Source organism: Meles meles, chromosome Y, assembly GCF_922984935.1.
Source record: "Meles meles chromosome Y, mMelMel3.1 paternal haplotype, whole genome shotgun sequence".
Lineage (NCBI taxonomy): Eukaryota > Metazoa > Chordata > Mammalia > Carnivora > Mustelidae > Meles > Meles meles.
Window position 1 is genome coordinate 66,079 of NC_060088.1, and position 27,242 is coordinate 93,320.

The following is a 27,242-nucleotide window of genomic DNA, read 5'->3' on the forward strand; positions in this document are numbered from 1 at the left end:
CAGTGCTGCCCTGGGGTTTGGGCCTTGCATGGGAGTCCTAGTGCTGGTCTGGTGGTCCTCTGCCATTGAGTCCGAGTGCTGTCCTGGAGATCAGAGCCCTGCGTGGGGGTCCGAGTGCTGCCCCCGGGTCAGAGCCCCGCGTGGAGGTCCGAGTGCTGCCCCCGGGTCAGAACACTGTCGTGGGGGTCCAAGTGCTGCCCCGGGGTCAGAGCCCTGCGTGGAGGTCCGAGTCCTGCCCTGGGGTCAGAGCCCTGCGTGGGGGTCCGAGTGCTGCCCCCCGGGGTCAGAGCCCTGCGTGGGGGTCCGAGTGCTGCCCCAGGGGTCAGAACACTGTCGTGAGGGTCCGAGTGCTGCCCGGTATCCAAGCCCTGCGTGGAGGTCCGAGTGCTGCCCCCGGGTCAGAGCCCTGCGTGGAGGTCTGAGTGCTGCCCCGGGGTCAGAACACTGTCGTGGGGGTCCAAGTGCTGCCCCGGGGTCAGAGCCCTGCGTGGAGGTCCAAGTCCTGCCCTGGGGTCAGAGCCCTGCGTGGAGGTTGAGTGCTGCCCCCGGGGATCAGAGCCCTGGGTGGGGGTCCGAGTGCTGCCCCCGGGGTCAGAACACTGTCGTGGGGGTCCGAGTGCTGCCCCCGGGGTCAGAACAATGTCGTGAGGGTCCGAGTGCTGCCCCGGGGTCAGAACACTGTCTTGGGTGTCCGAGTGCTGCCGGGGTTAGAGCCCTGCGTGGAGGTCCGAGTGCTGCCAGGGTCTGAGTCCTGTGTGGAGGTCCAAGTGCTGCCCCGGAGCTTCGTGGAGGTCCTAGTGCTGCCCCGGGGGTCTGAGCCCTGCGTGGAGGTCCGAGTGCTGCCCTGGGATCAGAGCCTTGCGTGGGGGTCCGAGTGCTACCCCCGGGGTCAGAACACTGTCGTGGGGGTCCGAGTGCTGCCCTGGGGTTGAGCCCTGCGTGGCGGCCGGGTGCTGCCCTGGGGTTTGGGCCATGCATGGGAGTCCTAGTGCTGGCCTGAGGGTCCTCTGCCATTGAGTCCGAGTGCTGTCTCGGAGATCAGAGCTCTGCGTGGGGGTCCGAGTGCTGCCCCAGGGGTCCCCTGCATGTGGGGTTCCAGCTGCTGCCCCTGGGTTCCCAAACTTTACCTTGGGGTTCCCCTGCATGTGGCTGCGAGTGCTTTGCCAGGCTTCCCTGCTGTGGGAGTCCGAGGGCTGTCCTGGGGTTCCCAAACCTTACCTTGGGTGTCCAAGTGCTCCCCCAGGGGTCGTGAATCCTGCATGGGGGTCCGAGTGCTGCCCTGGGGTCAGAGCCCTGCGTGGAGTTCCGAGTGCTGTCCCGGGGGTCTCGAACCCTGCGTGGGGTTCCCAGGGCTGCCCTGGGGTCCCATGCTGTGGGGGGTCTGAGTCCTGCCCCTGGGGCACAAAGTTGCCCTAATGAGTGCTCCTGGGGTCCCAAACTTTACTTTGGGGGTCCGAGTGCTGTCCCGGGGGTCTCGAATCCTGCGTGGGGTCCGAGTGCTGCCCCAGGGTCCTGAACCCTGGGTGGGGGTCTGGGGGCTGTCCCAGGGGTCTCGAACTTTACCTGAGGGCAGAGTGCTGCCCTGCAGGTCCCTCCAGGGGATCCCATATACCGCCTTGGGGCTGCGAGTGCGGCCCTGGGGATCCCAGCCACTTCCTTGGGGGCATCGGAGCTGTTCGAGGGGTTCTGAAGTCTGCAGTAGGATCTGGAGCCTGGCCGGGGAGGGGGGTCCTGAACACGGCGTGGAGGTTCCAGATTGAGTCGGAGGTGGGGTGGGGGTCGTGAAGTCTGTGTCGGTCGTCCAGGTGTGGCACGGGGGTTCAGGTTCTGGGGTTCGAACCGGCCGTGGGGGGCCTGAACTCTGCCTTGGAGATTCTGCTCCGGCCCCTGGGGTTCCAGAGTCTGTGTTGATAGCCCGGGGTGTGGGCCAGGGGCTCCAGACCCTGGCTTGTGGGGGAGGGGGCCAGGGGAGCACCAGGAGTCCTGAACCCTGCTGGGGGGGTCCTGCCCATCCCTGGGGGTCTGGAAGCCGGCCTTGGGGGTCGTAGGCAGGACCTAGGAGTCTGGAAGTTTGTCTGTCAGGACTGAGTTGGTCAGTGCTTGAGGGTTAGGGTCTCCGAGTGTGCCTTGGGCGTGGGATGCTGACTTTGGGCATTCCCGGTGCTGCCTCGGGCCCGACTGGCCTGGGCGGATTCTGAAAGCTGTGATGGTCGCCCGCGGGTGGCCCTGGGGGTCCCAGAAGTGCTTGGGAATCAGCCTCTGCGGTGAGTGTGATGTGGGGCAGGGTTGCACCGTCCCAGGGTCCAGCCGAGGGTGACGGGTGGGCTGGTTCCACAGGGGCTCCCATCCTGTTCAGACGGGGATCCGTTCCGTAACCAGGAAACACCCCAAGCAGCACGGGGTTGCACGCTGTCAGGAGGGGTTCTCATTCCTCCGGAACGTGGAAATGGTCCTCTTCGAGCGTGTGGGGAGTCTGTGGCGTCTGAGGTTTGGGGAGATGACGGCAGAGGTCCTGGTTCCGACCCCGGCAGGGCGGGAGAGGACGACGGTGGAGTGCAGCCTGGACGAGCCCGTGCGTGGCGATGTGGGGGTGTGGGATTGGAAGCAGCGTCGGAGGTGGCCGGGGATGGCCGAGATCACGGGAGCAGAATGAAATGCCGACGCGGGTCCTCGGTCTGCGAGAGGACGGGCGACGCAGACTGTGGACTCGGGGTTGTTGGTGACGCCCCGGGCGGGCCCTGGCTCCTGGAGGCCGTCTCCCGGGGCCTGGGTTCAAAGTTGCCCTGGTGAGTGCACGAGTGTGTGGCTCCTGGGCGGCGTGTGTGGCTCTCGTTCCGTCCCCGCCCCGCTCCTCCGTCCCACGGCTCCAGACCGCCAGGCACGGGGAATGTGGATGAGGAGTCCACGGAAATGCCGGGGTCTTCTGTCCCCGCAGCCTGTCTCTGGGTCTGAGATGCTGGGGGGCGCCCGTGTGCAGGGGGAGGCGCAGGACCTCACGCGGCCGCCCGGCGTGGTCCTTCTGCGCCACCTGGTGTCGGACGTGGGCAGGTCCGCTCCTGCAAGCCCCGTCCTCTGGAGGAGAGCAGCTGCCCAGCGCACGTTTGCAGGGCTGTGTGGTGCTCTCGGCGGCACCGGGCCCTCCCCGCCCTCCTCCGCTTGCCGTCCTGCCGGATCCCGCACCGCTCGCCGCCCCGTGGAGCCTGCCTTCCCGGCGGTTCCTAGGGGTGTGTGGGGGAGGGACGCGGCGAGGATTAACGCCCGATAATGAGGTAACGCATGTTCTTCACGGCTTCTCTGTGCTCGGTGTGTCTTACGGCTGCGGATGGGGTGCGGGGTTTCTTCCCGGGTGAGCGGGGCGTCCTCCCTCCCCTTCCCCCAGAAGCAGAGCTCTCCGGAGACAGTCCCCCGCGTCTCCTGTGTGTTCTGCCCAGCGCAGAAATGGTGCCAGGCCCAGGGAAGGACGGGGAGGGGTCCGGGGGCACAGGAGCCCTGCACGGGGCGCGGGCGGGGAGGGAGCCCTCGTGTTTTCTCTGGGCTCGGGGAGTCTTTCACCGTCGGCCCTGTGAGGTGTCCGTGGTGCGTACGATGCGTCGTGGATGGCGTGGGAGGCGCATCCTGACGTGAGACACCCCGAGCCGCGCACACTGACTTAGAGTCAGGGAGAGCCGGGGGTATAGGACGGTCCCCGGCAGAAACGGACCCTTTGAAGCTCGTGCCTTCCGTGAGCGGAGCCACTCCCCGTCCCCCGGCATTGTCTGGGGCTCGTTGCCGCCTTCCCTCTGCCGGCCACTGTCCCTACATGTTGCGTGGTGCACGTCGTGCCTGCCGTCCCCGCGTTTGGAAGCATGTGGACCCCGGAGAGGGATCGGGGCGTCAGGGTGGCTTGGAGACCCCCAGCTTCCCGCCGCAATCTGACTTGTCTTGTGTCTCAGCGGAAGGTCTGGCCGAGCGGGGGCGAAGGCCGTGTCAGGCGGTGGTGGCAGCGGCCGGGACCGCGTGTCGGTAAGTGCTCCTGCTCGGGGAGCTCCCGCAGCGTCGTGCATGGTGGGGGCTTGGGCCACAGGTGTGTGCCCCACTCCGAGGGAAAAGCAGGGCTGTCTTGGGGACGAGACGGTGCAGACACGAACACGGAAGGAGGTGAGAGTCCCTGCCCATCTGACCATCGGCGGTCCGGGGGAAGACCCAGCTGTACGTCTGTCCAGTCTTCTGGTTTTAGGTCATGTCCCCACCCCTCCGGATTTCGGAGAGACAGGCATGAACAGCAGCCGCGACGCTCCTCTGGGGGTCCACGGGCTCTGCGCGGCCACCGAATTTGTGAGAGCTTGCGCGTCCGTGCTGGAGCCCACGGGGGGGCCGTCGCCGAGCCTGCAGCCCCCTGGGCTTCGAGGTCCCGTGGCCGTAGGGGTGGTGAGCGTCCGGGATGATGCGGGGCGGGGGTCTGCAGCTTCGCCCAGAGCTGTGTCCCCAGGGCGAGTCGGTAGGGATGCCTCTTTGCTGCTCCCAGGCCCATTGTCCCTTGATCTGCTGTGTCCCCCTCCACGGGGACATTGAGCCACATGGACACTGTGCGATCGTCCCTACGGTCGGGGAGATGACTGCAGCTGCCGTCCCCCGAGATCCCGGAGGCCTTGGTCATCCCTCGTGGCGTGTCCCCACGGCCCCCACCCACCCCGATCTGCGCTGTGCCTGGACGGGACGTTGTGTGCCGCTGTGAGGTTTGTGTGCCCGTGCCTTCTACACGATGGCGTCGCACCGTTCATCCCATTCTTGGGTGGGGATCCGTGCGCTCGGCGTAGCTATTTTCGCATTCAGCCACGTAGGAAAGTCTCCGTCGTTCGTTCCTGGGATTACGGAGCAGCCGTCCCAGCTGGGATTGACCCCGGTGTGTCCGTCTGCCGTGGATGGCACCTTGGGGTTGTTTGTAGGGTTGGGTGTCCCTGACGGAGCAGCCAGGAACACCCGTGCGCAGAGCTCCGTGCGGAAACTTGCCTTTGTTCCTCTCGGGCCACTGCAGCGGCCAGCACGCGCGGGTGTGACATTGCGGGACACGGCCACGCAGCCTTCCCCCGCGGTCACCGCCCCGCGTGGTGGGGGCATGCGGCAGAGTCCCACGTGCCCCCGGCAGCCGGCAGCACGTTGGATCTGAGCTGATCTCACGGTGCTGGTTTCCGCCTGCGCCTCCCTCAGGCCGGTGACCTGAGCCCCTTCCCAGGGGCGCCCTGTCCCCTGGGCAGACGGTCCCATTGCTCATGTTTTCTGGGGAGGAGTCCTTGCACTCTTTCGTGGGTCGTGTTTATTGGCTTGTTTGTTTTCTTGTTGAGTTTCGAGAGTTCTTTGTAAAACGTTGGGAAAGGTCCTTTAATAGATGACGTTCCTGACGAGTATTTTCTACCACACAGCGCCGTGTCTCTTCGTTCTGGTTTTCTTAAAAAGATTTCATTAATTTATTTGGGACAGAGAGAGCGCCCGAGAATAAGCAGGGGGAGGGGCAAAGGGAGAGGGAGAAGCGGACAGCCTGACGCGGGGCTCGATCCCAGGACCCTGGCGTCGTGACCTGAGCCGAAGGCAGATGCTTAACCCGCTGAGCCAGCGAGGGTTCCTTCATTCTGTTAATAGCGTCATTTATTTGTATTTTTTACTTCTCATTGTTACTATTTTTTATTCCTTTAAAGATTTTGTTTATTTGACAGAGAGACACAGCGAGAAAAGGAACAGAAGCGGTGGAGTGGGAGAGGGAGAAGCAGGCTCCCCACGGAGCAGAGAGCCCGATGCGGGGCTCGATCCCAAGACCCTGAGATCATGACCTGAGCCGAAGGCAGAGGCTTTAACCCACTGAGCCACCCAGGCGCCCCTGAGGTTCTTTATATATTTTTGGATGTATGTCCTTTATTAGATATGTTATTTGAAAAGTATTTTTTTTAAGATTTTATTTATTTATTTGACAGACAGAGATCACAAGCAGGCAGAGAGGCAGGCAGAGAGAGAGGAGGAAGCAGGCTCCCCACTGAGCAGAGAGCCCGATGTGGGGCTCGATCCCAGGACCCTGGGATCACAACCTGAGCTGAAGGCAGAGGCTTTAACCCACTGAGCCACCCAGGCGCCCCTGCTCAGTACTGTTTTTGAGCACGTTATAGTCTATCGCTCAGGTTTGTTTTTATTTTATTTCTCTCTCTTCTTTTTTAAAGATTTTGTTTATTTGACAGACACACAGCGAGAGAGGGAGCACAAGCAGGGGGAGCAGGACAGGGACAGGCAGGCGTCCTGCCGATAAGGGAGCCCGACGCGGGGCTCCATCCCAGGACCCCGGGATCTTGACCCGAGCTGAAGGCAGACGCTTAGCAAGACGGAGCCACGCAGGCGCCTGTTTTGCAATTGTCCAAAAATGCAGCTGGACCGTAGTTATGTGGTGCTGCTTCTGGCCTCTGTCCCGTTCCCCTGATCTGTGGGACCGTGCTTTTGCCAGGAGTCCAGTCTCCGTTACTGTAGCTTTGGACGCAGGTTTGAAGTTCGATCGTGTGGACGCTGCAGCTTCGTGTCTTTGAAAACGGAATCGACTGTCCTCGTTCAGTTCCTTCCCACAAATTTTAGGGTCAGCTTGCTCATCCTAGAAAGGCGCGTGCCGAGGTGTTCGTCGGGATCTTGCTGACTCTGTAGGTAACGCTGGGCTGTGTTCACGTTTTACTGCTCGGACATGATCCTGTCCACGAACATGGGACGTCTCCCACCGACCTGTGTCGTCTTTCATTCTTCCCGCCGCGTGTGGTATGTTTCGTCAGCTGCGTCTTTCACCGTCTGGGTTCAGTCCGTCCCTCCGTATTTTACTGTACGTGATGCCACAGTCAGTGGACCCGTTTTGTCCTGGCCTTTCCAGCTTGCTCACGACGGTGGGTAGGCACACCGCTGATTCCGGCGCGTTGACGTGGTCTCCGACACTTTACGTGCGCTGGTCCCCCCAGTCTGTGTGTGCGTCTGCGTGTGTGTGCGTCTGCGTGTGTGTGCGTCTGTGTGTGTGTGCGCGCGTGCGCGGCGAGAATTGTTAGGATTTCTACATGAAAACTATAGCATCTGCAAAGTAATGCGACTCTCCCCATTCCAATTGGGACGTTTTTCTCTCTTCCCGTCTTCCTGTGTCGGCCTGGCCCGTTTCCCTGCCTCTCAGTTGCCGGCTGCGTGCCGTAGAAGTGCACGAGTGAACGTGCTTGCCTTGTTGGGCCTCTTGGAGAAACGCCTTTCCGCCGCTCACCCTGGGCACGATTCTCACGGTGGGCTCTTCATCGACGGCTTCGGTTGCACGGACGGCACCTCCTCTTCTCAGGGGCTTCTTCGCGTGTGCGAACCACGAAAGCCCGTTGAATTCTGTCAGTGTTTCTGAATCAGTGCAGTTGATCGTGGGATGTTTTTCCTTAATTCTGTTGATGTGGTGCCTTCCGCGGACCGGTTTTTGTGTGTGGAACCGACCTTCCGTCCAGAAGGAAGTCCTGCTCGGTCACGGCGTGCACTCTCCGCACGTGCTGCCGAGTTCCGTTGCTGGTGTTCCGTTGAGGGTTTTCGCTTCCGTGTCCATGAGGGATGCTGGTCTGTAGTTTCCTCGTAGGGTCTCTCTCTGGCTCTGGGACCAGGGAAATGCTGCCTTCCTGGGATGAGTTGGGAAGAGGTCCCTCCGCTTCAGTGTTTGGAAGAGTTTGAGAAGCATTGGGATGAGTTTGCCTTAAAATGGGGTCGACAAAGTGGTAGAATTGAAATGGCAGAATTCCTCCGTGGGCGCTTCATGTCCAGGGCTTCTCTTCTCAGGGGATTTTCACTCCTGGTTCAGTCTCCTCCTCGTTGCGGGTGTGTTCGGATTTCCTCTTGTGTCCGACGTCCTCTTGCCAGGGTTTGTGTTTCTGGAGAGTTGTCCGTTTCACAGCCGCTGTCCCGCTTCTTAGTCTGCCGTCGGCCGCGGGACTGTCTTCTAACCCCGTTTCTGTGGAATCTGTAGAAATGCCCCACTCTCGTTTCCCTTTTCCATAGTATGCGTCCTCACTCTTGTCCGTAGTCCATCTAAGCTAAAGTTTCCTTCATTCTGTTACGTTTCGGAAGAACCAACTCTGGGTTTCGTTGGCTTTCTCTGCTTTCTATTATCTGTTGTGTTGACCTCTGTTCTCTTTCTTTCTTACTCCCTTCCCTCTGCTAGCTTTGGGTTCAGTCTGTCCTTTTTCTTGTTCCTCGAGGTGTAAACTTGGTCTGGGATCTGTCTTGATTTTAGAGTCAGCACGTACAGCTGTGGATGTCCCATGAGCACTGCTTTCCCAGTGTCCCATGACTTTTACTTATGGTATGTTTTCATTCTCATTTGTCCCCAAGTATTTTTTAATTGCCCCTGTGATTTCTTGTCTGATCTACTAGTTCTTTTTAAAAAACACTTTACTTATTTATTTACTTATTTGAGAGGGCGGGGGAGAGAGAGAGAAGGAGCAGGGGGAGGGACAGAGGAAAAGGATGAAACAAACTCCCCAGTAAGCAGGGAGCCCAACATGGCTTGATCCCACGACTCCGGGATCATGACCTGAGCCAAAGGCAGACACTTAACTGACTGAGCCACGCAGGTGCCCTAGATCCACTCATTCTTTCGTGGTATGTGTTTTAACTTCCACAGTTTTATGACTTTTCCAGTGTTTGGTCTGTTACTGATTTCTAACTTCACACTACTGTGGTCAGAGGAGATACTGTGAAATCTGTGAAGATGTTGTGGGCTCATGTGTGGTCTGTTCTGGGGTGTGTTCTGAGTGCTCACGAGTGGAAGACGTGTGCTGTTGCTGGCGGAGGGTTCCAGAACCGTGTCCTAGTTGGTTTGTGATGTCCTTTTTGTCCTCACGCGTCTTCTGTCTGGTTCTTTTGTCCTTTACAGAGAGTGGTGTATGGAAGTCCCCACTGTTCTAGCATGGTCCAAAGTCTCCCTTTCCTTCCATGAACATGGTATAGCTCAGTGTTTCTGAAGGTCTTATTTGATTTTTTTTTTTTTTTAGTTTTCAGTACACAGACCGTATACGTATTTTGTTAGATTGGTATCTTTTTCATTTCTGAGGAGCCATTGTGATCGGTACGGGTTTTGGGTTTTTTTTTACTGTCCATGTCCAGTTTTTCATCGCTTGTTTATAGAAATAGGATTGACGTTGTTACACGGACCTTGTATTCTGTGGCCTTGCTTATTAATTCACTTTTGAGTTTGAGGACATCTTTTGGTTTGGTACATCTTTTGGGATTTCCTATATAGCCAATGACGTCATTCTCAAACAGAGCTAATTTTATGCCTTCTCTCCCGACGTGATGACTTTCATTTTCTTGTCCTGTTTGTTCCACAGAGTAGCATTTCCAAGATATTGCGGGATAGTAGTCGTCAGCGCTGCCCGGTTCTGGGCCCCGTGGGGATGCAGGTGGGGGAGAAACATCCGCCCTAGGTAGCGAAGGAGACTCTGGCCCAGCGCTTCTTAGCGCCTCGGAGGTGCTGCTTGCCACACGGAGTGATTCATACCTGCGATCTCTACTTGTCTCGTTAGCACCCAAGAATGGGCTAAAATCCGAAATGATAAGAGGCATTTTCTGCGGCATCATGTAGGATAGGAAATAGGGATCAGTGTAGATATTTCAAGGTGAAGTAAAGAATAAACCAGTTCATGCTACGTCCCGGCGATAACAGGTACCAAAAGCCAAACTTCAGACTTTCTTACCTGAAATCGTTACAGCCTCACAAGAGTTTGCAACAACAGGACACGGTGAAGTGTTTCCTGTTCACGCCGATGCCTCACGTTAGTATCGCACTGTGCGTGTGTCCTCTTGCGTCTCTGTGTGTACGTATACATTTGCGATTTTGTCTTCCTGAAGAGGCGTGAGAGCGCGTTCCTGGGGCAAGGTCTTTAATGGCACACGTGTCCATGTGGGGCTCCTCCGGGCGGGACCAGGTGTGTGTTGCCGTGGCGTTCTCGGTGGCAGTGAGCCAGCCTGGCCTAGCATGTTCTCCGTTATGAAGACCGTGTCGTAGAGGCACACGGTGTAGGGGTGCAGGGGCACAGTGCCGCTTGGGCACTTGTCCTGCAGACCCTCCATGGCCCTCGAGGACTCAGTGTCAGCACGCCCTGGATGGGTCGCACTTTAGTGGACAGGGGAGCTTTGGGTCTGGGGAGGTGCGGCGCTGGTTCTCTCATGGCGTCCGTTGCTGTTCCTCCTGAAGTAGCCGCAGCCCATGAGGGAAGGTCACGCTGCTCCTGGCCGCGTGCGCATGAGTGATCAAGTTCCACTGTCTGCGTACGTGGCCCCAGGTTCTGCCAAGGCCCCCGGGTTTCACTGTCTCAGTGATTCTGGGTTCCGCCGTCTTTGCACATGACTCTGGGTTCTCTCGTGCCCCCTTGTCCGGCTGTGTGTACCTTTGATCCCTGGTTTTGGGCTACCCTCCTTGTGTCCCTCGAGGCTGTGGTGGTTTCAGTCCTGCTTCTGATGAGCGCCAGGGCACCACCTGCCACTAAGGACAGGGAGAGCTGGCTCACCTGTCCCAGGGGACTGAATTCCCCCAACCTTGCTGGTCACCGGCCTGAGCTCCCCATCTCCATTCTGGGCTCTGATGGGGGGGTGGGGGGTGATGGATACCGCATAGCCCTGAGACACAGCCCTTGGGATAGGCTTCACAATGGCTTTCTGTCCCCTGGACACTGGTGGTCCGTGGCCGTGGCTGCAGCACGTGGACTGGGTGTGTCAGGTGGGGGTGGGGACGTGGGCAGGGACACGGATGGGGACGCAGGTGCAGGGGAGGCTGGTGTGTGTGAGCGCTCGGCTGAGGACCTGGCGAGCCTCGGAAGGTCCTGCTGAGGTCTCTGTCCTGCAGCAGCAGTGGGTGTGGGGTGCCGTCCTCCTCGCCTCGGGCCCCTGGGGGTAACCGGCGTTTGGAGCAGTCGCTTGCTGGCCGTGCTGCCTTCGTCCTGTGCTGCCGGGGTCCCGTCGTTCATCTGGCCTCCGGGCGTCAGCGTTTCCTGGCTCTTCACATCCCACTTTCTGATTGTAGGTGCAGGAAGGACCCTCGGGGGGCCGGGATGCCGGGGGGAGTGGACCCCGACGACGAGGGCGGCGTCCGTGCCGGAGGCTCAGGAATCAGGCTGGCCAGTTCATCTCCGTGGTGACCGTCTTTGAGGTGATGGCCAGGAGGAGGCGCTCCGTCCTGGTACTGGCCACGGCGGGGAGGGCCGCACGGGCTGAGGGACTGTGACGTGCTTCTCCACATCAGGCCGGGCACTGGCCAGCTCGCACGCAGATCCTGGAGGCCTTCCTCCCTGCCCGGCCTGCCCGTCGAACCCCAAGTCTCCTGGGGCCCCACGGGACCATCAGGGCCCTTCCCTTCCCCATCCTTTGACACCGCGTCCCATCCCCGTCCTGAGACACAATGTCCCCTCCTATGTCCTGAGACACCACATCCCCTCTGCTGTCCTCAGACACCGCATCCACTCCTTTTCCTTTGACACCACGTCTCCTCCCCATTTTGAGACACCGGGTCCCCTCCTTTGTCCTCAGCCACAGCGTCCCCTCCCCTGTCCTTGAGGGCTTCGTCCTCATCCCCATCCACAGACACGGCGTCCCTTCCATTCTCAAATACTGTGTCGTCCCCCGCTCCCTCTCCCGGCCCAGAGACACCCCATCCCATCCCTGTCCTGAGACACGGTGTCCTCTGGCCCTTCCCCGTCTTAAGACACGGCGTCCCCTCCCCATCCACAGACACGGCGTCCACTTCCTTGTCATCAGGTTCAGTGTCCCCTCCCTGCGCCATGGCGTTGAGGCCTCCCGCCTGGGGTGGAAGGTCTGTCCCCCTGCTCTCCCTTCCGGGTGCCCCCCTTCCAGGTGGGAAGCCCAGCTCCCGCCCATTGTCTCAGGTGAGCAGGGGCGTCTTCTGGCTGGTGCAGGGGAGGCCCTGTGGAGCCCAGGTCTGTTGGATACGGAGGCCATGAAGACGTGGTGGCGGGGGGCACGCCCAGGTGTGCCGTGGGGTCTCCCGTGTGGCCCGTGTTCTCCTGAGGACATGGTGGGGGAGGGGCATGCCCAGGTGTGCCGTGGGGTCTCCTGTGTGGCCCCCGTTCCCATCAACCGTGTTGTACTGGACAGCGCCCCGTGTACCCGCCCAGGGCCACGTCCTTGCCCATCTCTTGGACACCGGGCTTCCGGGGCGGGGTGTAGCCCCGTCACGGCCTCCTTTGGTTTTAGGCGCAGGGAGCACCCTCAGGGGGCCAGGATGGCAGCGGACCCGGCACTCGCCGGCGAGGGCGGCCGCCACGGAAGCACCGCAGGAAGAAAGTGGCCGTCACCACAGAGGTGACCCTCTTTGAGATGGTCGCCCTGGGGAAGAACTCCGTGCAGGTACTGCCCACGGAGGGGGGCTGTGGCAGGGCGGGTGTGGCGGGCGGCAGACACGGGGCCTGCCTGTTGTGGCTTCTCCATGGCCACATGGAGGCCAGAGGCCGGGTGTCCCGGCAGAGTCACGGCTGTACCCACCACGGCCTTGTGCTGCCCCACCGTCCAGGTGTCATGTCTGCCCATTGCACGTGCGTGCCCGTCACACGTGTGATCAGACAGGCATGTACGCACACATGTGCTCACCGTTGCCTGTCCCACACCTGATCACACACACATGCTCACCGCTGCGCGTCACGCACTCCTAATCGCACACACACGTGCTCACGGCTGCCCGTCCCATGCACCTGATCACACATGCGCTCACCGCTGCCCCCCACACACCTGATCACACACACACGTGCTCACCGCTGCCCGTCCTGCACACCTGATCACACACACGCTCACCGCTGCCCCCCACACACCTGATCACACACACACGTGCTCACCGCTGCCCGTCCTGCACACCTGATCACACACACGCTCACCGCTGCCCCCCACACACCTGATCACACACACACGTGCTCACCGCTCACCGCTGCCCATCACGCACACCTGATCGCACACACACGTGCTCACCGCTGCCCGCCCCACACACCTGATCGCACATGTGCTCACCGCTGCCCATCACGCACACCTGATCGCACACACGTGTACAGAAACGAGTGCTGACTGATACTCCTCACACGCACTTCATGACACCATACACACGGGCTCGCGGCCCGTCACACACACCTCATCACACACATATACAGACGAGTGCTCACCCCTGGCCGTCCCACACACCTGATCACACACACACTGGCACACACAGGTGCTCCCTGCTGGGTCAGATGCATGATCACGTGTGTCCTCACATCTGGCCAGTCCCACGTACCTCATCACACGTGTGCTCACCTCTGGCTTCTGCCCCAGCAGACGGCCGTCGAGGAGTGGGTGCGGTCGTACAGGGAGGACAGGGAGCTGGCCTTGCTGGACCTCATCAGCTTCTTTGTCCAGTGCTGTGGCTGTGAAGGTGAGCCGGGCTCCTGGACGCTCACGGGCATCACCACACGGGGATCCGCTGGACCTGCCCGTCCTGCTCACGCAGGGTTGTAAGAGACCGGGTGGGCTGGGCTTTTCCAGAGGCTTTTCTAGGTGGGAGACTTGTCTCTTCAAGCACTCTTACCTCAGAGTGAAGGCTGACTGCCTGAGAAGAGATCCGTCCATGTCCTGACCCGGGACCTCAGGATGTGACCTCGTAGAGAAGGACCTTTGTGGGTGTGAGCAGTACGATAGTCCTTCGGGTGGCCCTAGTCCCATGAGACTTGGTCCTCGTAAGAGGAGGGACACGGGGGCCTGAGAGGTTCAGTCTCTTAAGCCTCTGAGTCTTGTTTTCGGCTCAGGTCATGATCTCTGGGTTCTGGATCATGCCGCAAGTCAGGCTCCGCGCTCAGCGGGGCGTCGGCCTGACGTTCCCTGCCTTCCTGTCCTTTCGCCCTCCTGCTCGTGCTCACTGTCTCTCTAAAATACATAAATGTTAAAAAAAAGAGGAGGGACAGACACAGAGGAGAAGTCACAAGAGGATGGAGGCACAAATGGGAGGGACGAGGCCACCAGCCTAGGGATGCCCGGAGCCGCAGAGGCTGGAAGAGGCAGGAAGGACCCTGCCCTGGAGGCTCAGCTGGTTCCCACTGGGGGGTTGGTGTGCGTGGGCTTTGCCAGCGGGCCACACTGTGGTCCGTGGCGGTTCCGTGTCTCCTGCCTGGCGCCCACGGAACAGCTCAGTGCTCCCCCAGCCATCTGCAAGTGGCTGACGAAACACTCAGAGTGTGCGAATTACTCGGGGACAGCGTGAGAATTACTCAGGGAAGCGCCGGCCCCCGCGGCCACAGGCGTGGACGTGAGACTCACGGTGCTCGGGGAGATACGCAGTTGCCGCGGGCCACACGGGCTGTACACGGAAAGTCCAGAACGGCGTGTCCGCAGGGGGTGGGGTCTCCGTGGTTCCTGGGGCCACGGAAATGAGAGGGGACCACCCGCGTGTGGGGGGTGGAGGCTGTGGCGATGGGCAACTGCGGCGTGTGTGTGCACCACGGAGGGCCATACCATAAGGGAGTCCATGGTACTGTGTGTCCTTGTTCCTCAGCCGTTGCACCAGCAAACAGCCGGGGCCTCCCCTCCCCCTGGAACCTGACGCAGAAGCTGTGGGGGCAGGGCCTGCCTCTGGAGAAGGTCCAGTGGTGTCCAGCCGGGCCCCTGAGGGTGCCCCTCGGAAGCCGCGTGGTGACAGACACGCAGGGCACAGGGCCTGCGGACCCCAGCCGCCAAGGCTGCATTCAGCGGCTTTGCCGTCCTCTCTCGGGGACGAGGCGTCATCCCCTGGGACAAGGAGGGGTGGCTTGAACCGCGTTTCTTTCTTTCTCTCGCAGGGATGGTGACGGCTGAGTTGTACCAGAGCAACGAAGGCAAGAACGTGGTGCACAAAATGACAGAGAGGTTTGACCAGGTGGGACGGGCTCCGCGCACTCCGTGAGCCTGGGGCCTGAGGTCGGTGCCGCAGACCCCCGGGCACCGGGTTTGCAGTCAGGCTGAGGGGTAGAACGCTCTGAGGCATCTCCATTTCCTGGCCGGAAGCTGTCCCCCTCGGCTTCCCTGGGAGGACAGGCTGCCCAGGGCTTCACGGGCAAGACCACATTCCTTTATAAAGAAAAACGTGACCCTGAGTTAAAGGTGGGACTCTCTGTCCTGCACGGCACAATACGGCTGTGACACGGTTCTCAGGTGGCCGTCGTGGAAGGGAGGACACAGAGCGAGGCCAGTGGGTGCCCAGACATGCCCTGTGCCCATCCTGACCTACTCCCGGCGGTGGGAGGACCGTGGTCCTGAACTTGGTGCTCACGGTGTTCCCGCGCTTGGGCTCTGGTGCACGTAGGCTCCTGTGCATGCCAGTCGCACTTGGCCCGGCTTCCAGCTCCAGGCCCGGGAGGCACCGTGCTCGGGGCGGCGTCTGTGAGGCTCTTCTGCCCCAGGCACACACGATTGAAGGAACAGTTTGTATACACGTGATTACCGTCAAGTAAATGTCCATGTCGTGGCCGTGGAATGTTCCATCGCATGTGTGTGCATGGGCCACGTCCCCATTCTGCTTCAGACAGTGTTCGGGGTGGTTTCGGGCTTGGTCTGTGTGTGGCTGTGGACGTGTGTGTCTGTGGGTCCTGCTGCACGTGGTCCTGTGTTTGCGTGTGACAAAGGGTCAGAATGCTGCTTGTTTCGCTTCGTGCTGTGACGCTGACTTGTTCTCACGGCCTCTCCACATCTGTGTTAGGCTGCGTGGGTCCACACCCCCGTCCGTGTCTGACGCCGCGTACGTTTTGCCAGTCTCGTCGTCGTGTGTGTGGTCCAAGTCCCCAGGCTGCAAGTGGGCTCACACCTCGTTGCACTGAAAGGCGGTTTTCTCTTGTTTCAGACATTGTTTTCGTTGTGGTAAAGGACACCCAGCTTACAATTTGCTGTCTTAACCCTCTCAAGTGCAGAGCTCAGAGGCACCGAATGCATTCACGCTGTTGTGCGACCCTCCCCACCATCATCTCCAGAAGTTTCCGTCTCCCCAACAGGAAGCTCTGTCCTCAGCAAACACTGTCTCCCCATCCCCGTCCCCAGCCGCAGGCCCCCCATCTCCTGTGTGTCTCTGTGGATGGGGCTCCACCAGGGACCCCGTGTACGTGGAATCAGGCAGGGTCGGTCCTTCTGGGTCTGGCTGATGTCCTCAAGGCCCACCCACGCCCCAGCAGGTGCAGAACGTCCTTCCTCTTCAAGGCTGCGTCGCAGGCCACTGTGTGTGTGGATCATACTTTGCTGATGGACTCATCCATTCAGTGAACAGACATAATACTACAAAATTTCTCACAGCTTAAAATACTTAGAAAGTGTCTTCAGAAAGTCTTGGGAATCAAGTCCGTGAACAGTAACTTTTCTTTAACTTTTTATTTGTAACAATGTCAACCCTAAGAAAAGGGGAAAAACACATAAGCGTCACCTGTGTTCAGCAGCTGACGCTCTCCTGTCTTCACCATGTCCCCATGCCTGCACGTGTGCCTCTGTGCCCTGCATGCACACACACGTGCGTGGCCCATGCGAGTGAGCTAATGCATGTGTGTGCTGTTCTTTCTTTTATCCCCCACGCAGGCATGTGTGCCTCTGTGCCTTGCATGCATACGTGTGTAGCTGGTCCATGTGAGTGTTTACGTGCGTGTGCGCTTTCTCTTATCCGCCATGCACAAGCGTGTGCCTCAGTGCTGTGTGTGCACATGTGTGTGTAGGGTAGGCCTGAGTGAGCGATGGCACGTGTGTGTGCACTCCCCTCACCTTATCCCACATGCGTGCACGTGTGCCTCTGCTGTGCTTGTACACGTGTATGCACTGGGCACGTGAGTGAGCGCGTGCGTGCACGCGTGTGCCGTCTTCAGCTCACCCCCCCCACGCACATCTGTCTCTGCCGTGCATGCACACGCATGAGCCCTCTGCGCCCAAGTGAGCGCATGCGTGTTCACGTGCCGCCGTCCCCTATTCCCGTGTGTGTGCCTCTGTGCTGCGCACACACACGCGTGTGCACTCTGCACATGAGTGAGCGAGTGCGTGTGTGCACTGGGCACACGTGAGTGTGTGTGCAGGTCCGTGCATGTGCACACGTGTGTTCGCCCCTCTGTGCGTGTTCACCACAGTCACTTGCGAGGGGCCTGCCGACGGACCCGGGCCCTGGCCGGGTCTGCATGCGGGACAGTGAGCGCTCCTGTGTGACTGGTCCTGTCCTCTCTCAGGCACTGCAGGTTGCGGGAGGACAGCGTCCGTGTGAGGGGTCTGCACATATCACTGTGCCTGTCTCAGGAACGTCCCTCATGTGCTGTTTCTGCGCCGTTCAGGGTCCAGCGGAGGACGCCACGTGACCCTTAGCTGTCTGTCCCAGAGCTCTCTGGAAGCCCACACGTTCAGCATCTGGGAGAGCCCAGGCCCGTAGTTGAGGAGGACGCCCCTACTTGGCTTCCGGCCTGTGTCCCTGAGCTTGGCTCCTTCCTCGGGATCATTCCGCGTGGCTGACTCGATGGGGCCTCTTTCCTCGGAGAGCCCTCAGTGCCAGATCGGGGTCCCGTTCGGTCTCCCCCACCTCAGGAGCAGCACGGCGGGCTTTGGCAACCCCCAGCCTGTGTCCCTCACGGGAGAACCTGCGCTTCCCAAAGAGCAGATCCCTGGACACGTAGGGAAATGCTGCAGCGTGCAGGGCCCACCGCGGGTGGGGTGACACACAGAGCCGTGGCACTGGTCATATGGAGCCGTGGCCGCGGAGCGTGAGAGGCTCCGACGCTCCCGGGTCCTCCGTGCAGACTGGTGTCTGTGCCATGGTGTCTCCCCGTTCTGGCCTCTAGAGATGACACGGTGCATGCCGCAAGTGTCGGTTGAGTCCACAGTGGCTCAGTGCCACAGATGGTCCATCCACGCCCCCACCAGGGCATAGACATAGAGGTGTCCGTAGACTGTTTTTGTAGAGATAGGCCGCTCATGCTGTTGGCTGCTCGGAACCATTCTCCACCCCACCCCCGGCACCCCCACGGGCCTCGGCCTCTGGGATCCGCCAGGGGAGGCGGACCAGCTCCGGCCCCCCGTGCCGCACAGCCCATCCTGCCGGGACCTGCTGCAGATCTGGGGACGAGGGACTTCACCGGCACATCTCGTCTGTCCCTGCAGGAGACCGGGCTGTATTACAAGAAGTTTCTGGCTTACCCCTGGATCCTGACCATCATGTGGCCCGAGAAACTGGTAACACACATTCCAGAGTTTACAAGCGGGGTAGTTCTGTGTGGTTTCCCAGCCTGCCAGAGGCCAGCGAAGCCCTGGGTTAGTTCCTGTGCTGTTCTCAGCACGGGGTGAGCGCCCTGTCCTGATCACCAACAAGGGACTGCGGACATGTGCCTGGCTCCCACGAGAGCCACACTGAGCTGGCCCCGGGGACAGGGTTCTGCCGGCACAGAGCGGGCGGACCTCATTGTGTTCAGCCTGCAGCGAGGCGGGGCTCGACCAGACCTGACCCTGAGCTTCCCAGTCTTGTCCACAGCAGGATAGGACTTGACCGCACTCAGTCCACACTGAGTGCACTTGGGTCCCACAGCATGCTGCTTCAAATGAGAACACCGGGCTCTGCACCACGGGACCATTAGACCTGACCTGTCCTGCAGAAGTGAGTTCATCCAGTGAGTTCTGTCTACACTGGGACATTTAGACCAGAGCAAGTTCTGTCTGCACTGGCATGTTTAGACCTGACAGTGTTCCTTCTGCCCTGTGTTATGGGAACTGAATCTTTTGTCTACACTGGCACATTTAGGCGTGATCATGTTTTATCTATAATGTGTCATGGAGTCCTAATGTGTTCTGTCTACACTGACACATTCAGACCAGAGTGTGTTCTGTCTATGCTGGGACATTTAGACCAGACCATGTTCTGTCTACACTGACGCATTTAGATCTGACAGTGTTCTTTCTACTCAGTGTTACTGAAATTGACTCTTCTGTCTATACTGGCACCTTTACATCCCACACATGCTCTGTCTACATTGGGATGTTCAGACCTGACACTGTTGTCTATTCCGCATCATGGAGCCCTAACTGTGTTCTGTCTACACTGCATCATGGAGACCTGTGTTCTGTCTGCCCTGGCACATGTACGCCCGATCGTGTTCTGTCTACACTGGCACATTTAGACCAGATCCTGTTCTGTCTACACTGTGTCATGGAGACCTGACTGTGTTCCATCTACACTGGCACATTTAGGCAAGATCCTATTCTGTCTACACTGTGTCATGGAAGTCTGTGTTGCGTCTACATTGGGACATTTAGACCAGATCACGTTTCATCTACACTGGCTTGTTTAGACCTGATCATGTTCTGTCTTCACTGTGTCATGGAGACCTGACTATACTGTACTATAGTATACATAGTATAGTATACTATACTATACTATACATCTATACTCGCACGTTACACCTGATCGTGTTCTGTCTTCACTGGTGCATTTAGACTGGATCTTGTTCCATCTACAGTGGCACATTTAGACCCGACTGTGCTCTCTGTAGTCTCTGCTATAGTGTGTGTGTTGTTGTCATGGGCACTGTTGATATGACCCAGCCAGTAAGGGTTTCTGTAGCCGTCGGCGTCTGGGTGGAGAAGGGTGTTGTGGGGCACCGTGTGGCTGGCCTCTGACACAGAAAGTGCAGGTGTCCTGTGGGCTGGAGATTCACTTGGTGCCCCTCACATCATTCATTTCTCACCATCTTGGGTGTGCCGACGAGGTAAAGTGGATTAGTGCACTTCACAACAAGGGCAGAGGAGGTTTTCTCACAAACTGCACTGACTTAGCAATGAGGACCGACCTTGCAGACCCAATTAGTGACCAGGTCTAGCCTCAGAACGGGGCAGGGGGGAGGGTTTCGGGACATGTTTGTAACTGGTTAGTGACTTGGTCTAGCCTCGGAACGGGGGGGGTTTCAGGATATGTTTGTAACTGGTTAGTGACCTGGTCTAGCCTCGGAACAGGGAGTTTCAAGATAAGTTTGTAACTGGTTAGTGACCTGGTCTAGCCTCAGAACAGGGGGTTTCAGGATATGTTTGTAACTGGTTAGTGACCTGGTCTAGCCTCGGAACAGGGGGTTTCAGGATAAGTTTGTAACTGGTTAGTGACCTGGTCTAGCCTCGGAACAGGGGGTTTCAGGATATGTTTGTAACTGGTTAGTGACCTGGTCTAGCCTCGGAACAGGGGGTTTCAGAATAAGTTTGTAACTGGTTAGTGACCTGGTCTAGCCTCAGAATGGGGGGTTTCAGGACATGTTTGTAACTGGTTAGTGACCTGATCTAGCCTCAGAACAGGGGGTTTCAGGATATGTTTGTAACTGGTTAGTGACCTGGTCTAGCCTCGGAACAGGAGGTTTCAGGATAAGTTTGTAACTGGTTAGTGACCTGGTCTAGCCTCGGAACAGGGGGTTTCAGGATATGTTTGTAACTGGTTAGTGACCTGGTCTAGCCTCGGAACAGGGGGTTTCAGAATAAGTTTGTAACTGGTTAGTGACCTGGTCTAGCCTCAGAATGGGGGGTTTCAGGACATGTTTGTAACTGGTTAGTGACCTGGTCTAGCCTCGGAACGGGGGAGGTTCGGGACATGTTTGTAACCCAGTTAGAGTTCTGGCCTCACCTCTCAGGGACTGGTGCAGAAGCCTCAGCTGGCGTCAGGGTTTTGGAGGCTGGGGTGTCCTGTTGAGGCTGGCTTGTTGGAGCAACTGCACTCCCGCCCCCAAGTCTGATCTCCAGGCCCTGGCAGGGCACCCCTCCCCATCACGCTGCAGCCAATGGGGAGGGGCTCAGTAAGTTGGGGGCAGACTGGTGGGAGCCAGTCGCCGGGACTAGTGCAGAGGGAGTGATGTGCAGGAAGGAAAGTGTATGGGGGATGGGGCACATGGGTCCCAGCACGGAGGAGGAGGGTCGTGCACAAAATGCACTGGGGAAGGTGCGGTGCAGAGCCTGGGGGCCCTGGCATGGGGGATGGCACAGGTGGTGGGGGCACCGTGTGTGGAAAAAGGTGGTGCACGATCTCGTGGGTGCCTGCTTGCACAGGTGAGTGTGAGTGAGGCAGGGAGCTGTGAACGCAGCCGGCGGAGTTGGGGATGTGGGGCATGGGGGGGGCGGCAAACGGCTTCACATGGGAGCAGAGCGTGAGGGGTGGGCAGCATGCGAAGAGCACAGAGTTGGGGCATGTCTGACCCTTGGCCATCCTCTGGGCACTCCCGGGCTAGGCACCTTGCGTCATCCCCCTGCTGGGTTCTGGCCTCCAGCCTCAACCTCCCTGCACGGCTCACCCTCCCTGAGGGGTCTCAAGCAGGCTGTGCCGGTGACTCCGACAAATCCGTATGCATGATGGACGCGAGGCCGGAGGCGGCTTCTGCTGAGGCGCGAACGTCCTCCCGCGTGGGCAGGAGGCGACGTCCCCCGAGGGACCCGCGCGTGCGCAGAGCGGCGGGAGCCGGGCCGTCCGCGGACTGACCTGCCGGGCACCGAGGGAAGGCGGCGGCGAGGCCGGCGGGCGGCGGGGAGCTGCGGCCGGCGCGCCCGCAAGCCCGCGGGGTCTGTTCCCTTCCCGAGTCCCCGGCTCGTCCCCGGCTGGTCCCGGCGTTTCCCGGGAGCGGAGGGAGCGGCGCGGCCCCCGGGAGCCCGTCCGCACCTCCGGCCGCGGGGTTGGGGTTAGGGTTAGCGGAACGGGCGGGAACGGGGCTGGTCCGCCCGTGCCGCTGCCCTGAGCGCCCGACTCGGCGCCTTCCCACGCCAGCGGGTCCCGCCGCGCAGCCTCCGACCAGACGGGGGGCGGGGGTGGGGCGGGGCGGGGCGCGACCCTGCTGGCTGGGCCGAGTGACCCCAGGTTCTGGCGTCGTGGCCGTGCGTCGCCGGGCCGGTGCGTCCGTCCGAGCCCGGCCGGCTGCGGGGTCCGGGACAGCGGGGGTCGCCGCGGTGACTGCGGGATGTGCGCCCCGGTGCGGGGATGGAGTGGGGCCCCGGGGTCGGAGTGGACGTGCGACCCCCACCCCCGAGCGGGGCGGGAGCTCGGAGACTTGGCGTCAGCTGGGTCAGAGCGGCCGGGGGACGCCCAGGCGCAGCGGCTGGGAGACGGGGGCTACCTGAGAGCGGACGTGTCCCCTTCTGGAAGCGCGGGGTCAGCGTGTGTTCACGTGACCCAGGGTCCCTGTCCGGGAGCAGAGCTCCGCGTCCTGATGGCGGGGTGGCCCAGACCGGGCCCAGCATCTCACCCCTTCTCTCGGGTTCTTGTCTTGAACACAGCAGAACGACTTTTACCCCATCGTGGGGCCGGGGCCCTTCTGGAAGAGGTTTCGGGGGAACTTCTGCGAGTTCACGGAGCTGCTGGTGCACCAGACGCACTCCTCCGTGCTGTGTGACGGTCACCTCATGGACACGGTGATCGGCATGCTCAGTGGCCTCACAAACTCGGCCGTGTACAGCCTGCGGCACACCAGCTCCCTGGCCGGTGAGACGCCGCGCGGGCCCCTGCCCAGGCTTTCGCTGACTTGGGGGCCGGCCGGGGCCCTGGGGGCAGGGACCAGAGGACGTGGGGGTAGGGGACATGGGGCCAGGGCCCACAGGGGCAGGGGCCACGGGACACAGGGAAAGGACTGTGGGGCTGGGGTAGTGGCCATAGGGCCACAGACATGGGAGCAGGGGAGATGAGCCACAGAGGCAGACGCCGTGGTACCAGGGGCACGGATTGTGGGGGAAGGGACCATGGGACACGGGGCCGGGAGCTCCGGGACACGAACACGGGGGCAGGGGCCTCAGCCGGCGCTGCTGCTGCCCCAGGGCGGGTGTCCACACCCGGGCCTGCCCTGCGCTGGCTTGCAGGGGGCAGAGGCTGCCGGCCGGGTGGTCCCCAGGAGCTGGAGGGGATGGAGAAGCCACGGAGGGACGTTTGCTTCACAGAGGGACTGGGTGGCGAGTGGCGCAGACTTGGCCCTGTTCATGTTCCACACAGAGGCTGTGGCAAGGCTGACGGAGGGAGGGTGGGCTCTTCAGTCCCAGGGCCGGCCCACCAGGCGTGTCCTGTGCCTCTGTCCCCAGGAGAGACCCCAGGGCTGGCCCTCCTGGGCATGTCCTGTGTCTCCCGAACGGGGGATGTTAGGTTTTCTAAGCGAACGTTAATTCTACAAATCAGGTTATTGGTGGGGTGTCAGTACCTGGTGCGTCTTTTCCACGAACACGTGCGGAGCGGTCAGTGCCGGCTTCTCCCTGAACGGACGCTGAGCGGTCGGTGCTGACCGGGGCACTTGCTCCGAGGGCCCGTAGTTACAAGTCCTCTGAGTTTTGTGTCCCTTTGGGAGGTGCGATGGCCATGGACGTAGCCGTCTGCGGAGTGATCCTCGCACAGAAACGTTTGTAGGGGAGTGTGAGGATCTTCACACCGACCCGTTGGGAACCGCGAAGAAATCCGGGGTTTGTGACGAGGAGGCTGTGGAGGGATGTGTCCCCCGGGAACTCCGGTCCCGTGTCAGACAGGTCCCTGAAGATTTAGGGTTCTTTCCGTGTGTGTCAGCGTGTCTCAGCCACACAGTGGCTTCGTGTGTCTCGTTCCCATGTCTGGGTCTGCAGGGGACCCGGTGTGCATGGTGCTACGGGCTCGGGGGGGGGGGGGGGGGGGGCGGGGGGCGGCGTCCTGCACGGGAACTCTGACCTTGGACAGCTGGTCCCGAGACACCACGTGTCCTGGTCGTGGCGAGGCTCCTTGGGCGTTTGCAGCCTGCTGAGTTGGGGTCGTTCAGCTAAAGCCCGGTTCCTGCTTTGGTCTTGGCCCTGTGTGCCCTCTGAGGCCATTTCCCACCTGGTGGAATTCTGCACACTCGGGGCAGACATGACCTTGCCGCTGGAAAGGTCGCGGTGTGTGTCCATGCCCTGGGGACGCTGAGATGTGTGCTCGGGTCCGCGGGCAGGGTCATCGTGTGGGGGGGTAACCGTACACAATCTTGTGACCCAGCGAGGGGCTGGACGCAGCATCCTCCCAGCCTCCCGACCTCCCAGCTACGCCCAGACCCGCTCTGAGTGCTGCGGAAGGGTCCCTCCCGTGGGAGGTGGAGCCCAGCGTGGGGCTCACGGCGGGGGGTCCCAGCCCCAGGGTCACAGCCCCGCTCTGCTGGCAGCCATGAAGCTGCTGACCGCGCTGGCCAGCGTGAACCAGGGCATCTGCACGGGCAGGCGCACGGCCCAGCGGCTGTACGAGATCGAGAGCATCACGAAGCTCAAGGGAAGGCACAAGTACTACATGGAGCTTCTGGACCAGCGCAGGCACCAGGTGCGGAGCGTGGTGGGGGGGGGGGGTGCAGGGGTGCGGAGGGTAGGGGTGTACAGCTGTAGGAGCATGGGGGGAGTCTAGGCCTGGCGCGCCCCCGTGCTCCCCAGCCCCGCCCCGTGCTCCCCAGCCCCGCCCCGTGCTCTGGGTTGGGGGCCCCCCCCAGCCCAGGCTGCCACACAGCGTGCGGGTGTCTAGTCGGGCGGCGGGGCGGCCTGGCCACGGGCAGCGCCCGGTCCCCCAGGACTGCGGAGTCTTCTCCGGGGTAGGGGTCTCCGCACACCTCGCCAGCGAGCGGGGGGCACGGGCACGGTGGGGGTGCTTCCGCATCCCGGCTCCAGGTCCCGCTGGCCTTCCTGTGGGGGCGTCCCCTGGGAGCCCCGGACACACGCAGGTGGACTTCCGGCCTCTGGCTCGGCTCCGTTTCTGTTCGGCCGTCCCTTGGGGTTTCAGTGCGCACAGACTGCGTTCCCGGTGTCCCCTGTGGCCCCGTCCACGCCCTCTGACCCCGCGCCTTCTGGACTCGCCCGCACCTTGCCCTGTGTCCCTCCGCCGCGCCCTCTGGTCCCCTGCCTGCACCACGGCGCACACAGGCGGTCCCTTTCTGGGGGACATCTGTGTGCGTGGGGCTCGGAAACCCGTCCGCAGTGGTGCGTGTGTGGGGTTCGCGCCCGCTGGGTTCCCCTGCACAGGGGCAGCCATCCCTGCCCTGTGCCCCACGGGCGCATCGCCCGCTCCCTTCACCCCTGTCCGCACCCTCACTCCCCCTTTCACCCCTGCCCCCGCCCTCACCCTGTCACTCTTTCCCCTCCTGCCCCTCACCCGCACACCTACCCCCACTCCCATCCCAACACCCCTTCACCCCGTCCTCTGCCCCACGCATCCCGTTGTCCCCAGTCCCACCCCTCAGCCCCCCCCTTGCCCACACCCTGTGCCCTGTCACACCCACTTCTCACCCCATCACCGTTTCCTGTCACCCCTTGTCTCTGCCCTGTGCGCCTCATCCCTTCACCTCTTCACTCTCACCCCATCCCCCGTACCCCTGCACCCCAGCACTCATCCTGTGACCCCCCAGCTCTCAGTCCGTGATGTCTTCACTCCTGCGTGCAACCCATTGTCCTGCACCTGTCACCCCTCCACCCTGCCCTCATCCCACACCCACCCTCTCACCGTTACCCTTCACCCCCGCCCCTCATGCCACCCCTCACCCCTTCACCTGGCCCCTCACCCCACCCCTCACCGTCAGCCCTTCATCCCGTCACCCCGTCACCCGTCACCCTGCCTGTTACCCTATCACCCTGTCACCTGTCACCCAGCCCTTCACCCCACCCCTCACCCCTTCAGTCCCCTCACTATGCACCCTTCACGCTGCCCCTCACCCCCTGTGCTGCCCCCAGCCCCTTCACATCCATCCCTCACTGCATTGCTCTGTCCCACTTCACCCCTGCTCCCCACCCTTCACCCCTTCCCCTTCGCTTTTTTGCCCGCACCCTGCACCCTTTTACCCCCGCTGCTGGCCTCCTTACCCTGTCCTTTCAGCTCACCCTCCCACCTTCAGCCCAGAGCTTTTGCCTCTGCCGCCCAGCCCTTACCCCTTTTCCCGCACCCGCTCCCTCTCACCGCTCAGCCTCACCGCCTCATCCCTGCCTGTAGGTGTGTGCAGCAGCGGCTCCGATCCGAGCAGGCGGGATGACCCGCGGTGCTGTGCGTACACATGTGTGGGGGGACACCGCGGGCTCCGATCCGGGCATGCTGTGGCGGCAGGACCGTCCGCGTACAGGACTCAGATGCCTGACAAGGGGCGACCCCCCGCCTCGCACCCCCTCGGAGGACCGCGTGCCGGCTTCCCGCGTGCCGGCTTTCTGCGCACCAGCCGCAGCTGCCTGGAGGGCACAGATGCCCACTCCTGGCCAACACGTCTGCGCTTCTGCTCCTCAGTTCCAGAACAAGCCCATGGCCATCGACAACATCATCTGTGCGCTCTTCAAAAGGACGTTTGTGCCCCGCTACCGGTGAGGGTTAGCTTCGATGCCATGCATCTACCCGCGTGTCCCTGGTACCCAGGCCGTGGTGTCCCCGCGTGTCCCATCACCCAGGCCGTGTCGTCCCTGCATGTCCCCAGTACCCAGGCCGTGACGTCCCCACGTGTCCCCGTCACCCAGGCTGTGACGTCCCTGCGTGTACCATCACCCAGGCCGTGACGTCCCCGCATGTCCCCAGTACCCAGGCCGTGATGTCCCCACGTGTCCCCATCACCCAGGCCGTGACGTCCCCGCATGTCCCGTCACCCAGGCCGTGACGTCCCCGCGTGTCCTGTCACCCAGGCCGTGACGTCCCCGCGTGTCCCGTCACCCAGGCCGTGATGTCCCCACGTGTCCCCATCACCCAGGCCGTGACGTCCCCGCATGTCCCGTCACCCAGGCCGTGACGTCCCCGCATGTCCCGTCACCCAGGCCGTGACGTCCCCACGTGTCCTGTCACTCAGCATCACACAGACACGTGGCCCCACTGTGATAGTGATGTCACGTGGCCGCTGGGTGACACTCTCGCTTTGCTTCTCAGTGACGTCAGCTCGGACATCCGTGTAATCTGCATGGGGGAGCTGGGCTGCTGGATCAGGCTGTACCCGGACCTGTTCCTGGACAACAACTACTTGAAGTACATCGGCTGGATGCTGTACGACAAGGTGCGTGAGTCCCGCTGCTCCACCCTCTGCGCGTGGATGAGGAGCCCCGGGGCGTGGGCCCCGCCGCTCCAACCCCTGCGCAGCGGGGAGGTCCTCCGGTGCACCCGCTGTCGGTCGTTCCCGGAGCGAGCACGCGCGTCCTGGACGGTTTGGTGTGAGTCCAGGTTACGAAGGAGGCTTTCCACGCAGGGGCCGCACTGTAGCTGTCCACGCTGTGCGGTGACATAGGGTTCGGGCTGTAGGGGCTCCCCTGTCCCCTGCAGGAGTGGGGACACGGCCCTGCCTTCG

At 61.3% G+C, this 27,242-nt stretch overlaps 1 protein-coding gene across 4 annotated transcripts in view; it reads left to right on the top strand.

Annotated features, from left to right (window-relative positions):
• The first annotated feature begins 1,784 nt into the window (after positions 1 to 1,784).
• LOC123935824 (cohesin subunit SA-2-like) overlaps positions 1,785 to 27,242 on the top strand; it is a 55,054-nt gene continuing 29,596 nt past the window's right edge. Inside the window, exons 1-12 of one of the 4 annotated variants that reach the window (XM_045996627.1) lie at positions 1,785 to 2,786; positions 2,936 to 3,269; positions 3,933 to 4,002; positions 11,033 to 11,158; positions 12,220 to 12,372; positions 13,321 to 13,420; positions 14,817 to 14,893; positions 18,127 to 18,198; positions 22,255 to 22,459; positions 24,120 to 24,271; positions 26,207 to 26,280; positions 26,831 to 26,954. In XM_045996627.1, coding sequence (XP_045852583.1) covers positions 3,265 to 3,269; positions 3,933 to 4,002; positions 11,033 to 11,158; positions 12,220 to 12,372; positions 13,321 to 13,420; positions 14,817 to 14,893; positions 18,127 to 18,198; positions 22,255 to 22,459; positions 24,120 to 24,271; positions 26,207 to 26,280; positions 26,831 to 26,954 — 1,158 coding nt within the window. In that variant the 5' untranslated portion in view covers positions 1,785 to 2,786; positions 2,936 to 3,264. Of the gene's footprint in view, positions 2,787 to 2,935; positions 3,270 to 3,932; positions 4,003 to 11,032; positions 11,159 to 12,219; positions 12,373 to 13,320; positions 13,421 to 14,816; positions 14,894 to 18,126; positions 18,199 to 22,254; positions 22,460 to 24,119; positions 24,272 to 26,206; positions 26,281 to 26,830; positions 26,955 to 27,242 lie in introns of those variants that run through there. The other 3 variants (XR_006817027.1, XM_045996625.1, XM_045996626.1) reach the window with 3 other exon arrangements.